The sequence below is a fragment of the Typopeltis vanoorti genome, chromosome 7 (assembly GCF_054136105.1).
Source record: "Typopeltis vanoorti isolate ZY-2024b chromosome 7, IOZ_Tvanoo_1.0, whole genome shotgun sequence".
NCBI classification, from domain to species: domain Eukaryota; kingdom Metazoa; phylum Arthropoda; class Arachnida; order Uropygi; family Thelyphonidae; genus Typopeltis; species Typopeltis vanoorti.
In genome coordinates this window covers 25,888,134-25,903,745 of record NC_143555.1, presented here as the reverse complement: position 1 = coordinate 25,903,745, position 15,612 = coordinate 25,888,134, and the positions used below count along the sequence as shown (strand labels likewise).

The 15,612-nt window shown below is 35.2% G+C and overlaps 1 protein-coding gene across 1 annotated transcript in view; it reads left to right on the top strand.

The window, feature by feature from the left end:
• Positions 1-15,612, top strand: part of ash1 (histone-lysine N-methyltransferase ash1) — a 585,771-nt gene that overhangs the window by 277,761 nt on the left and 292,398 nt on the right. The window contains exon 13 of the mRNA XM_090395574.1: positions 15,143-15,347. Coding sequence (XP_090251700.1) covers positions 15,143-15,347 — 205 coding nt within the window. The remainder of the gene's footprint in view (positions 1-15,142; positions 15,348-15,612) is intronic.

The window sequence follows — 15,612 nt, the reverse complement described above, 5'->3', positions numbered from 1 at the left end:
ACCAGCTCCCTCCATCTCTTCTTTGGCCGCCCACGCTTCCGCCTTCCTTGCACATCCATCTGCATGACCCTTCTTCCCACATATTCGTCCTCCCTCCTCATTACATGACCAAACCATCTCAACCTTGCCTCCTGTATTTTCACTCCTAAGTTCGTAACTTTCACTGTTCCCCTGACATAGTCATTTCTCAGATGATCCTTTCTGGTCACACTGCACATCCACCTAAGCATTCTCATCTCTGCTACTTCCATCCTGCTGATGTTATTTTTCCTCAGGGCCACAGTTTCTATAGCATATGTCATAGCTGGCCTCACTACTGTCCTATAAATTTTGCCTTTCAGATTGATCCTCACCCTCTTATCACATAACACTCCAGCCATCTCCCCCCCCAGTTCCTCAAACCTGCTTGTATCCTGCATCCCACTTCCTACTCACCTCCTCCATCTTCTTCCACTGTCGAACCTAAGTATCTAAAGTCTCTCACCTTCCTGATGACATTTCCTTCCAGCTCCAGGTCTGTCTCAAAAGAGCAAAGCTAATAATAATGGCAAATATCTGTTGGATTTCTGCTCAGGACATGGACTGGTTATTACTAACACCATGTTCCAACATAAAAATGTGCACAAATTCACATGGAGAGAAGAGGCAAGGAATAAGAAAAGTCTCATTGACTATGTTATTGTTGATAGTGATGTCTTCTCCCTGGTGCAGGACACCAGAGTGTACAGAGGATTTGAAATTGGAAGTGATCACTATTTAGTCTTGAGCTGGATAAAATTGAATTTCATATTGAAAGGAATAACATTTAAAAAAGTTTTAAAGCGAATAAAAGTTGTGCAGCTCTCAGATGTGAACCGTAGACTAAAGTACATAAATATTATTGAAGAAAAAGTGAAAGAGTTTGAGAACAGGAATCAAACCTTGGAGATTCACTGGCAAACTCTGAAGGAAACATTGATGGATTCTGCCAGAGAGGCATGTGGTGAGGTTTTCTGCAAGAATAAAAAAATCAGAACTCCCTGGTGGGCACAGGAAGTTAAAGAGGCAGTGAAGGAAAAGAAGAAAGCATATCAAAAGTTCCTGTAAAATAAGTCAGCTTGTGCTCTTAGAGAATACAGAGACAAATGTAAGAAAGCTAAACAGTGTGTAAAACTAGCTAAACAAAAGTCATGGGAAGACTTTGGCAAGAATATAGAAAATAAATATCAAGAAGGTGGTAAGATATTCTGGAGGTTGTTGAAGAAGTTTAGAAATGGAGGAAAGAGTGCTGTAAAATGAGTTAGAGATGATAAAGGTGACATGAAAACGGGTGACAAAGATATCCTTGAAGTATGGAGTAATTACTTTGAAAAACTGCTAAATAAAACAAGCAGTGATGACAGCACAGTGGTAAAAAACACTGACCAGGCATGCAGTCAGGAATACATATCCATACTTGAAGTAGAAAAAGCCATCAAAGGCTTGAAATGTGGAAAGGCAGCAGGAGTAGATGATATTCGACCAGAAATGCTGAAGTATGATGGTATAAGAGTCTTACAGTGGCTGCAATGCATAGTTAAGAAAGCCTGGACAGAGGGACGAATTCCCGATGATTGGAGTAGAGCTCTCATAGTACCCATATATAAAAAGGGAAATAAAACTGCATGTGAGAATTACAGAGGTATTTCCATACTGAGTGTTCCTGGCAAGATCTATGCAAGTATACTTGAGAAACGGTTGAGAAGGATTGTGGAAGAAAAGCTTGGTGAATTCAGGCCAAATAGAGGCTGTCAGGATCAGATCTTCACTTTACGACAAATAGTCGAGAAAGCATGGGAATATAACAATGATCTGTATTTAAGTTTTGTCGATCTGGAAAAGGCATATGACAAGGTGCCAAGAGAGAAGCTATTCAATACGCTGCAGTTATATGGTGTCAATGGGGCATTATATCAAGCAATACTTAGTCTTTATTTGAGTTGTAAGTCAGCAGTTAGAATTGAAGGAAGTACAGGAAGATGGTTTAATGTTAAATCTGGTGTGAGACAAGGATGTACATTATCCCCTCTGTTATTTATTATCTATATGTATCACATTATGAAGGAAAGTGATATTAAACGTGATATCAAAATTGGAGATGTTAATGTCAGCTCTTTGCTTTATGCAGACGATGTTATACTTCTAAATAAATCTGCTACAAGTCTGCAAGATTCTCTGACTAAATTGAATAGCTGTTGTAATAGATATGGTATGACGGTCAGCAATAAAAAGACAAAGACAATGAAAATAGGCAGAATCATTGAAAATGTCAACTGTGTTGTGAATGGAGGACCTGTGGAACAAGTAAAACATTTCAGCTATTTAGGCACGATTTTTACTGAAGATGGTAAATTAAATATAGAAATAGACAACAGAATCAGCAAAGCTGTTATGGTGGGAAGTCAATTGAATAAATTCATATGGAATAAGAGAGAAATTAGTCGGAACACTAAATTAGCTGTATACAAGACAGTGTTCAAACCAGTTTTAACTTGTGGATCTGAGAGCTGGGTCAGAAGTTAAACACTTGACCAAAGACTAGAGACCACAGATATGAGAGTCCTGAGAAAGATTATAGGCATGAACAGATGGCATCAATGGCAGTATCATATTAAAAACGAGGATATTAGGAAAGAACTTGACATTGTCAGCATCCAGGAATGCGTTAGCAGAGCTAATCTCAGGTGGTATGGTCACTTAAACAGAATGGGCGAGGAAAGATTAGCAAAACAAGTGTTCTCTGCCAGGTTGGCAGCAAAACGACCCAGAGGAAGACCAAGATATAGGTGGATTGATACGGTACAAAGTGCTTTAGACGATAGAAATATAAGATCTGATAATGTTGGAGTATTGACAAGTAACAGACTGATTTGGAGGAAAATTGTAGATAGGAAATTAATAATGATGTAATTTTTTTCATGTAGTACTATCATATCCTGTACACCCCTTGAGGGTACATGGCAGGAATTTGATGATGATGGAATTTAATGGTTACAACCCTAATCAAATCCAGCAGACATTTGATGATGATGATGATGATGATAAAGGAGATTGCTCTATTTGGTTGGTATATTTGAATTACTCAAAGGTACTCAAAATTAAAAACTTCAAAATTTTTGCAGATTATAGGCCTGATAAATAGAACACTTCACCCAAATATAGTGCAAAAAGAAACATGCTTGAAAATATACAATACATTGGCTGTGCCCACATTATGATATAGCAGTGAAATTTGGGCAATAAACAAACACAATAAACAAAGAATAAAAACAAGTGAAATGAGATTTATGAGAAGAACTGCAAAATACACATTATTAGATCAAAAAAGGAACAAAGACATTTTAAAAGAACTAAAAACAAAATCAATAGAAGAAAAACTAAACAATTCTGAATAAAAATGGATTGACCATGTAAACCGAATGGCCAACACCTTTCATCCTAAACAAAAACTAAAATATAAGCCAATTGGAAAAAGAAGGCAAGGTAGACCTCAAAAAAGGATAATGGATGGACAATGAGACTGTATGTTTTATACCTGTAATTAGTGTTATGATGATGATGATGACTCAAAGGTGTAAAATGTGAACGATCATCATTTATAAGCCATATGAAAATGGGAAATGTAAAGGAAAGAATAACTGTGAGTAGAAATACTTTCATTAATGGTAAACAAATTATTAATAATTAACAGTTGTGATTGATATGTGTGTCCTATAAGTTGCTGAGGAGAGGGAATAGCATGCCAAACATGAATAAGTGCATTTATGATGGCATAATTTAAAAAAAAAAAAAAAAAAAAAACTGAGAGGGATAGAAATTTGTTTGCAAATTATCAATAACTAACGAATAATGAACAGCCACTAATACATTTAGTAGTTCAGTTAAAAACTATAAGGAGAGGCTAATCCAATGAACTAATAATGTTGATCAGGTGATTCATTTAGGTGTGGCAGGAATACATTGAATTGTTGGATATGCAAATCATCTCCTAATATTTGTTTTGCATGTTATGTGTATTTTTCTGGTTTATGTATATTTCTCTTCGTTTCTAAGAATTTTCTTTTGTTTACTGAGACAATATATATTTTATGCAATAATAGGAAAGGTAATATCTGATCATTATTGGAATTATCCACACTTTCAAGCATCCTACATTCATTAGTTTTAGTTATTTATTTAATTTTTATTTATTTATTGATTTTTTTTTTTACTTAGTGTCAGCAGCTCTTCCGTCTTATCAATAATAGATATCGCACATATGCTAATATTTCATTGAAGATCAACAACTTCTTATAAGTTACAGAACTATTCCTTCTTATTCAAGAATAGATAATTTTTACTACGTCTGTTGTTTCTGAAGACTAGAATAAAACTGGTCGTATACCATTAAAAAACTCCAACCTCAGCAGATGCATATAGCATCTTGTCGAGGTTGGAGTTTTTTAATTTAATTTTTTAAAATTTTTTAATTTAAGAAGTTTAATGGCATAGGACCAGTGCTGCACAAGCAAGAAAAACATGCAGCTTTATTTATCACTAAATACAGTGAACAGACATTTAACATCTGTGTGCTATATTTAGGAAGAACAATTAGTGTAATTAGAGACAACTCGAATGACACAATTAATGGAAAAACACTCTGCTCTTGCAGACTATGCTGCATGCATGCAAACAGAACACATTTATTGTAGTTGTAAACCTAGCAGCTAACTAAACACATTTGTCCTAACATCTGCTTTATAAATATTCAGTCCTTGATAATATTTGTAATAACAGCTGTTTATAGTACAGACATTGGACACAGGAAGCTCTCAATTTATGAAAAGCAAAATGAATATATATATATATATATATTATATTTAAAAAGAATTGAATGACATAAACCAAGAGAAAAGGAAAAAGGTTTAATAGTATCACATGACTAGTTTCGGCTTTTTACAGCCTTCTTCAGGTGTTTTTATAAAAGAAAAGAAAAAACATTAACCATTGAAGATAAAAACTGTGAACAGCACAGGAAAGTCACTATACATATTTAACGTGAAAACATTGTAGTTAACGTATTCAAAGCTGTTCCTTTGTTGGCCACATAGTTGGGTGAGTGCATGCGTATAGCACCTCATGAGCGCAAGTATTTGATCACAGCAGAATGACAGTCTGGGAGTTTATACCTTAAATTATTATTTAAGGTATAATGACAGTCTGGGAGGTTATACCTTAAATTATTATTTAAATGTACAAGGTTGAGGATGATTTCTCTAGATTCCACAATTTTTCTCTCCAATTCGTCATGGCAACGGTTGTTAGATCTATCCGAAAGGATTGTATGACTGATTTTCATCATCAGAATCGGCCAAAAAAAGGATGTGGCTGGATAAAGCACTGGCACGTGCTCTCTTGTGAGCAATGTCCCTCTTCTGCTCCTCCATATGCAATTCGATAAACTTATCCATTTGGCCAAAGTAAGGAATGTCGCATTCACGCCATATCTTATACACACCGGGATATTTTAGATTGTGATGGCTAGGCTTTGGATGGCTCACTAGAGAGCAGATCTTAGGTAGCAGAGTAAATAAAATTCTAATGTTAAATTTTTTGAGAATCTTGGCTAATTTTTGAGAGAATTAGCCAATTATTAAAAGAATGAGGGATTTATTATCCCCTTACTTAAATTACAACATTTTCACGTTAAATATGTATAGTGACAGTTTTTATCTTCAATGTGTAATGTTTTTTCTTTTCTTTTATAAAAACACCTGAAGAAGGCTGTAAAAAGCCGAAACTAGTCGTGTAATACTATTAAACATTTTACCTTTCCTCTCGGTTTATGTCATTCAATTCTTTTAAAAAATATGTTTAACAACCAAGTAAATGAACCACCATGCACATATATATATATATATATATATATGAAACTTGAAATCAGTTTTTGTTGCATTTGAGATATTTAATATCAGGTGCAACTAACATGCCATATAATATCTTTAACCACATCAGATATAGTGCTAATAATATCATTTTGTTCACGGAGCACATTTAAAAATTCTATATAATTTCCTCGATTAACTGAATCTTCAAATTCACCATGACTTCTCAAAGGAAACTCTTAGCTAAATAGCATACATCAACTAATCTTTTTAAAATGTCTCTATTTTTCTTTACCTGTTCATTATGACCTGTACTTCAATTTTTCTTTGTCAATGAGAGTGTCAAATCTTTGTTTTCCAAACATCTTGAGATTTAAAAATGACTGAACATGTGATTGGGAGCACTCATATTTTTGCACTGCTGCTGTTAAATGTTTAAGGTTGGAATATCCATTGTTAAATTTCTCCTTTTTTATTACTTTAACTTATATTCTTACCTTGTGTGTGTGTTTGTTGTGTTTATAATTTGTTATTATTAAAACACTTACGATTATTATTTTTAGTGAATATCCCTATTACTAGATATAATTTCTCGCACTTGCTTTCACCCTTTTCGCTCTGTGACCATTACTTAAATTGCTCACGTGTGCAAAACTTGGTAGACAAAGAAATTGCCCATGGCTAGAGCCAAATTTCTTTGATACAAATCTGGAATTAACTCCATGTCAGAATATGGAAAAATTTGTTTGTTAAAGCTGCGCCATCCAAATTCTTAGACAGGGGAATCTTCCTTGTCAGGGAGTTAACACTCAGAATGACACACTATTCGATAAATCAAGCAATTAAATTTCCCGATTACAAAAAAAAAAAAATTCGTATATCTTTACTCTTACTGCAGTCATAGCTATCCCCACAATTTAACTCGCACTGGTTCTATTTTTATGAGTGGTGCATTGAGTTCATAGATCAGGCAATTTGTTAGATAAGAAAAAGAAAGGTTTATTCATTACTCTAATACGATGTACAAATATTAAGATCACTTAGCAAAACTGAATCTCTCCTACAAAATTAAAAATGATTAACCAGACATAACCTTAATACTCCTAGTCATAAACAATATGAGACAATATATACTACCAATTAAATTTCTGACTTGATCCTATTCAATTAACATTCTTGTACAAGCATTTATCTTATTCTAGATTCAAGAACTATCAGGCTATAACAAACTTTAGCAATTCAATACCACACTGTACATGAATTCTTACTCAGAGTTAAGATAATCTACCAGTTGATTAGATACTAAAGTCCTGGTTCAGTTTTGTAAGTCCAATCACTGAGCATATCCACACAAATTTGCACACTAAGTGTTTCTTGCATACAAAGGAATTGAAAAGTTTCTACATTACCGAGCATAAGGATCTCTCTTGCCTTTTCTCTTGATCTCCCGAGAAAATTCACGCCGCTTGTTACCCTCTCTTACGGTCAGTTGTCTTCAGGTGGGCCAAACTAGTGATTACGATCATGATTCACGATGTGGGCGAAGTTGCTCTGCCAGGTTTGGTCCACGTGGTTCTGCATGTTGATCGGTTTGTGCTGGCTTTTCCACTGTACCGATGATTATGCCTGCACTGGTTCACTATCTGGCCACATTGCTACCACTGGACATCGTTCTTTTCGACCGCTGTCACGCAACTTCTCCGAGAATGACTGGAACAGGAATCCCGAACAAAAAAAAAAGAGCCCCGAGTTGGCTTCTCCAAGCTCTATATATCTTTGGTGAGCTGTTCTCCCTCTCATATTACTATTTTCTGGCCGGCACTTAAAATTCTTGCACTTGGTACAGTTCTCTCCTCGTTGCATTCTCCATGCGTGCAACTTGGACCTCGCGTACGTGACTGGCTGTGGTCATTTCTTGAAGCTGATTATCTCGTATTCTTAGATCTAACTTTCTCATGTTAACATAACTTTCACTAAATTCTAACCCTTATAGGTTTTACAAGTACACTTAACAATATAATACATAGGAGAATTTACAATTAAATGATTATTTCATTACTTCTGTCAACAATTTCACTTATACCTATATACAAGCATTTTCTCCGGGAATTTTTTTTGTACCTGTTAAATCTGAATGAAATATTTTACAATATAATAAACCTTTCATTCAAGATTTAACACCATGCTTATTACAAACGCCTTTTTCTTTGGAGAATAATAAACAAGGCTAACAAAAAAGTTTCGATTGCACTTCACATCCAGTTAACCATTCTACTGTATTGTATTTTGAAATAGAGAAATGTCTCGTGAACTCAGTTTTTGCATCTTTGTGCTTGCTCAGTAAATAATTTGGAAGAGGAGGATGAGGCTTACCTCCTTCGACCACCATCATATAATCTGCAAAATTTCTGTCAGAAAACGGGATCTTTATTAGATTGTCAACACTATTTCCCATTGTAAATGTGGTCAAAAAAAAAGTTCCAAATTTATCAAAAATTATATATTAAAAACTTGTCTATATTATTTATAAAAACTTGTCTACCATATCAGTTCACACTTCGCACATGCAAAACAGATGAAACTCAGAAAACAAAAACAGCAACTCATGACAAAATGAGCAACATTCAGTTGGATTGGTTGACACAATAACAATCACAGCTACTAGGTGCTATTGTCTCAACGCTGACCCTACCTCCCCTTTTGAGTGGTTTAAAGCCATCAGAGAGCTAAGAGTTTTATCCACTGTACCATAGTTTCAAAGGGCTGAAAAGTGTATGTATTTGTGACCACACGCTCAAGCTATTAACACAAATGATGCAATGTTTATACTTCGAAAAGCGTTCTCTTCATGAAGCATAAGCGTATTGTGTTTACCTTTAGCGATCATGTGGAAACAATTAGGGGAGACTTTAATGAAATACATGCAAAAATATAACATCGGTGATATTGCTATTCCGTGGATGAGCACCACACATTTAGCACACCCTGAATATTCGCCCCTTGTTGACAACATTATCTGCACCAAACATAACAGCATTTCTCCATGGCTGGTTTGTACTCCATCCTGCAACCTCTAACTGTGCCAACTAAGTAAGTCTCATGCTACAACTGTCTATATGCAGGATGAAGCATACAGTGTACCACACTGCAATCAAGCGGGATCTGGTGGGATATCCCACCAGATCCCGCTTGATTGCAGCAATTATAAAGAAACTTACATGCCATACAGCTTATGCTTTTGCATCTGAAAGAAAAATGTCATCAAGAGTGTGTAATTTATACAGAATTGTTGAGTTCTTTATAAGTCATCTCATCTTCTGTGTATCATAAAGCACGTCTTCATAAAGACGGGCTTTATGAAGTTTTACAACTGCTGTACAAAATGAAGAGCCTTAATTTTGAGTTTCAGTTGTTCTGAGTTCCCATCCACATTGGAATGAAAGGAAATGTGATTGCAGATGCTGCTGCTAGTCATCTTATAGTTTTTCCATGTTGTGGTTTACAGGTCCCATATATAGTCTTCAGATATCTTATAAGATCAAAGGTAATTTACCCAATGTCAATCATCATTGTAGGAAGAACTGACAAACAAATTGTACAAGAATCCTAAAATTAAGCATTGGCAGTCTATTCAACATACAAGAGAAGAGAGGAAGTTGTTCTTGCTAGATTCTGCATTTCGCGTTCATCTTAACCATTCATATTTACTTCGGGCTGATTACCTACTTATGTGCTAAAAATGAAACACGTCTCTCATCACTTGTGATAACCTGGTGGACTGCTGTCATTTCACATGACGGAGAGAGAGGAATGACATTTTTACTGATCTTCTTTTAATTCTCTTCAAGGATTAGGCATTTGCCTGTTATGATTGCCCTTGAAATCTTGCAGCTGATCTCTCTCTCTCTCTTTCGTTCCCCTTGGTCTATATCTATTTATCTCTTTTGGTAGCCAATATCTTTCCATCCTAAATAGATGTTCTTTCCATTTCTCTCTATATTTCTTGATCTTTTCATTTGTTATTAATATCTCTACTCTTTTCCAGGTTATCTTGGAAGTAAAGAAATACTACAGACTGTACTGCTTCCGAAGGTAGCGGGATTAGTTTGTTGTTACTATGATAACAGTGAAGTGCGTTGCGTTTGTAACCAAGTGCATGCTTCGAAAAGCTGTCATTGCCTGAATCACACCATTCTACGTATAACACATTATGATTGCTAATATGAAATTGCACGGCCAAGATGACTCTATATGATTTTGTGCCTTTGGATTTTCTGGAATTAACTGATAGGCTGTAACAAAGTAGATGTCATATAGATTATTATAAACTGGCTTAAGATAAGCAGTGATTGCTTACGATATGAAGTGAACTTCACTCGTTACAACACACATTTCCGAACATGACATATTTTATCACAATAATATATACATAAACATTCTTATCCCTTCATTAATTTAATTAGGAAGCTCCTCAACACCACTTAGGCTCTGGGTAGCATCATCAGATTGTGCATCTTCACTAAATAAAGATTCATAGTTGTCATCTGCCGTGAAACACACGTTTTCCACCACCTTATCCATCTTTCCATCAAGGACCCAGAATTTTTCTTCTTCTTCAATAACATGGATTATGCAACTTTTCCATGTGCACTCAGTAATTTTTTGAAATCCTTCCATCACCAGTCTTTCAACATCTGAAATTTTGAAAGTTGTGTTTTTAGCTGCAACATGCCCCTTAATTGTGCCCAGATGAGTTCTGTGGGGGTTCAGTCCACAATGGTATGATGGATGATGAATAACTGTGTCCTTTCTGTTTGACAATACTGTCAATGCAATATTTTTGAAACTCACTCTTGACATTTGCCACCAAGTTCAGTAGTTCTGTTTTCACAATATCAGAAGAAAAACCGATTCCTTTTTCCTTCAGCTACTTCTGAATGTCCTATTTACGTGTAGCCTGAGATGGCACATTTTCCAGTTGGACAGAATGGTAATGCACATTGTCCATTACAATAACGTTGTTAGGCTCAATGTTTGGCAAAAACATGTTTGTGAACAATAGATACCAAGGATAGTGAGTTGCCCTGACTTGCACTATGTGTAGGCGCAAACTTGACTTACTTGTCTGTTTGCTTACTTGGGAAATAGGATTAAAACCAAGTTTTATTTAAAATTGCTTGGTATCATTAATATGTTTGTGAACCATTGTTCATAGTGCTTTCCATCCATTTCCTTATGATAATCACCTTGTGATTTTTGTGCTCGTAAAATTTCAAGGGGTCCCTGGCAAAAATTTGTCTTCACTGCCAGCGTGTGTTATGATTATGAGACCCCTTTCCACTCGGTGCTTTCAGTGAGTGGAAAGCTGAAAGCACTGAAACAAAAATGCTTGACAAGCACTTTATACTGTCATGTCCTGGGGAAACTTTAGTGCAGATGTGATCGGCATTCACCCAGGTTTCATCTGTATAATAAATTTTTCGTCCCTCTCGATGATATTTCCTGATAGAACGCAAATACTGGCAATACCATAAAATTATATCTTCCCTTTCGAGTAATGCCAGTGATTGCTTTCTTGTGGCGTATACAAAACCAAGGCCCTTTAACAACTGTCATTACCTTACAGCAGTCATTACTTTATATATCATAGGAATTTTGTTCTTTTGGAAGAAATCATGCACTTTCTGACGAATTGCTGACAGTGTAAAGTCGTATTTCACCGAGCATGTGCTTAGGTCTACGGCGCTAGGATTCTTCTCCAATGTACCCAGCTGTTCCGTCGTGGGCATTTCTTTCTTCATGCAGTATACTGCCATCTTGCTTACACATGTCAATTCGGCTGTTTGAAACACCTGATAAAACAGTGGGTATAAACACTTACTCTGGGTATCCCCGTGTGCATATACAGATAAACAGTTTTGAAATTTTTATGAGTGGTAAGAGTCAGTCTACATGGTCAGGTCACACACATATGATACTATAAAACATATTTAATGAATTCATAAGTAATACAAGACATAAACATAACGTAAGCAACACTAAGTTAAAATCATCTAAGGTTTCACTCACTCTCTCATACTTTAAATATACAATTTCTCATTTACATAGAATGTTTCCTTGAAATGGTTAAAATACTATATACCATTGATCAGGTGCTCGTTAGGCACAAAACACGTCTTGTTTTCTTTTTGTATAGGTTAAAACATTGGTTCTTAACAAATTCATGAGTCTTGGACAGTCGGTCTAATGAGATTTAAAATGTTCTATAATCTGCTTAATCTTCAAAGTTCATTTTTCATTCTGAAACACAAAATTTGTTCCATTCACAATCATCCTAATGTTTAAAGGACAAAGAATATGTAAAGTACTTATCTACCCTGCACAGGTTTTCGGGGTTCCTTCCGTCCTTCCTTCATAGTGGAAAACTTTGTTGTTCAAGGTGTTGTTGAAGAATACACGTGGGAATCGTGTATTCTTCATGTCTGGCGCTCGCTTCTTCAAGAATTACATCGGTGCACTTTCTTTGCCGATGGCCCGCAATTTTATCTGCTGTATTCTGCTGCGATGCCTTTCCAGGACTTATGGTAGTCAACTCCGGGAACATAGGAGTTGGACATCGTTGATCACTGAGGAGCACATGGAGAGAAAACCGGAACAAACAAATGGGGGGCGATTCAGACCTGTGTTGCTGCATATATTTTCCCTTTCAGCGCCCTCTTTTTGAGTTAGATTTTGCATATTCGGCCTTTCGATTCGTCCCTGAATGGGTGACCTCATCGCACCACCATAAAGGGCTTTCCGTTTTCTGGAACATGTGCCTCTAGATATTTTCCACGAACTAGCACCCACGGGCGCTTATAATACTACGGTGGCATTTGAGTGACCTTTGCCCTTTCTTAGGCAGTGTACTGACATTCTTGCATTTGTAGTTATAAATCACTAGTAATTATCTTTACACATACTCTTTGATTATTTTACATTTACCATTCTAATTTAGATCCATCAAAACTTATACTAAATATTTCTTTCATCTTATTGATCATGATATTAATTCTTCTATGACATGAACTTAATTGCTGAAAGGACACGTATGCTCTCTTAGTGGGGCATATTCTGTTAGATTCTGGATGAGTGACCTCATTGTAAGTGAGGTTGCCCATTTCAGATCTAACAATTGGAAAAAATTAAGAAAAAGTAAACTTCTCCTGGAATGGATCAACAGGTAAAATCTGGAAAAATAATAAAATCCCCAAACCTCTAAAAATAAGACTATAAAATGCAATTATAATACCCACTGTGCTATGCTTCAGAAACTTGTATGCTCAAAAAGACAGAAATATGAAAACTGCAGGCTTTCGAGATGAAATGTCTCAGAAAAATAAATAAAACAAAATGGACAGAAAAGAAAACAAATGAAACTGTTAGACAAGACCTAAACTATACAGAACTATACATTAATAAGAAGATGAAAAGAAGGCAACTTCAGTGGTATGGACATGTAGAGAGAATGCCACAGAATCGTTACCCAACCTCACTCTATATGCAAGATTAGAAGAGAAAAGAAAAAAAGGAAGACCGAGAACTAAATGGATAACATCAATAAAGGTTAACTCTGGACTTGTAGACAGCTCACCTGCCATGCAAGAAACCAAGACTCCTGGAGGCAGTTGCAGAAACACTGAAGACACAACCCATCCCCGATGGAAGAGGACATTAAGTAAGTAATATTATGTTTTTGCTTGTGCTATAAGTATCTCAGGGTGGACTGAGGAATACATAATCCTATAAACTCTAGACTTTCATATTTGTATTTATGATGGGTGTTTAAATATATATATGAATAGATGGAAAGGGATTTGTTTGCAAAATATAAATCACTGACCAATAAGAAACAGCAATTGTATACATTGCTAGCTCATTACATAATGAAGCAGTACGCAGACATTAATGAGAAAATCATTGGGTATGATAAACATAAGCATGCAAACCACTTACTGATGTGAACATGCTAAATAAACACAGTGATAAAAGTGCCCAGGTTATGCACCTTGAGATATCATTAGGTCAGCTGAAGTCTTCTTCAGTTGTGTAAATCACCAGTGAACAGATTATGCAGTAATAACTTTATTTTAACACATTTAAGGACTTGAAGGTTTACAAGGCTTACAATTGTCACTTCTCTCTCACTCTAGCTACTCATCTTGCCACACAATTCAACTATTTAGGAACAGTAATAACAGAACACTTAGATACCATGACCACTATTAAACATAGAATATTGACTGCATGATCACTATTTAATAAGCTAGGTAAAATCTGGAAAAATAATAATATCCCCAAACCTCTAAAAATAAGACTATATAATGCAATTATAATACCCACTCGTTACTCTTGTATTTGCTGTTGAAATTTACAGCAAACTCCAGCTGTAAATTTCAACATCATTTGAGAATGTGGTCAGGCTAGCAACCACTTAAAGCATAATTTTTCAAATTGGTTTACAGCTGGAAATTATGTAGGATATATGTTGAGGTGGTTTTACATCTCATTGGGATGTGGGTATGCCCTTGGTTATAAAACAAAATTTCTGCATCTGTCACCATGTTTTCATCTTTGTGTGTTGGTTATATGGCTGAACACAGAATCATGTTCTGAGTGATTCTATGTTGTTCTATGAGATGCTTCTTGAAACTAAGTCTTTTACAGTGATAGACGCAGATATCTCAAACTGGAGTTGAGTTCAACACATTGTATTAATGAAAAATGTATCAGCTGCTTACAAAAAGAATTAATTTTTATAGTCAATTTTGATCTTAGATTTTTTTTGTTTGTTTCATACTTAGATATTGTACTTTTTTTTGTCAAACGGGTGAGTTTTCCACAAAAGCAGAGGGGAACATTTAAATCAAATTTAAATTCGTCATCAAATTCCTGATGTGTATCTGTATATATATATGTATCCTCAGCTGGTGTGATGGAGAGGACCCCCCCCCCCCCTTTCCCCAAATAATTGTACTGCACCTTTTTGTTCTTCCTCTTTTTCTTTGCTTTTCTTCCTGTACAGATGATGTGCCACTAGGTTTTCTGTTCTGGGCTCACTTGTTTTAAATTATTTATGCTGTTTTAATTATCTTAATTCTGATAAATTAATTTAATTATTTTTATCTATAAGGAATAGATATTTTTGTATACTAAAATATATAAACTATTCTAACATTTTTTCTCAGATATGTCTGAATAATTTTAATCTTTCTTTTTAGACTAAGTGTGAAAATATGACATCTGGTCGTAATCTTTCTGCCCCATTGAAACCAATGTCTCATCAGCAGAGATGTTTTGTTCAGAAACATCATTGTTTTTTGTTAAGAAATTATGAAAAAGTTAAAAGAATGAAAGAACAAGCTCGCATTGCAGCCCAGAATAGAGAAAAAGAATGCTTTCGTGATCGTTTGTTAAGTAAGCAAGGTAAATTATCAATTTTTGTTTTAATTTCATTGAACAATTTACATCATTATCATTAAATTCCTGACATAATTCCCCAAGGAATGTACTAGATACTATGATTATGTTATGTGATAAGTTTATAATATTATTAACTTCCTGTTCCTATGTTGTAATAGATATGGTATGAAGGTCAGCAATAAAAAGACAAAGACAATGAAAATAGGCAGAATCATTGAAAACTGTGTTGTGAAAGGAGTACCTGTGGAACAAGTAAAACATATTAGGT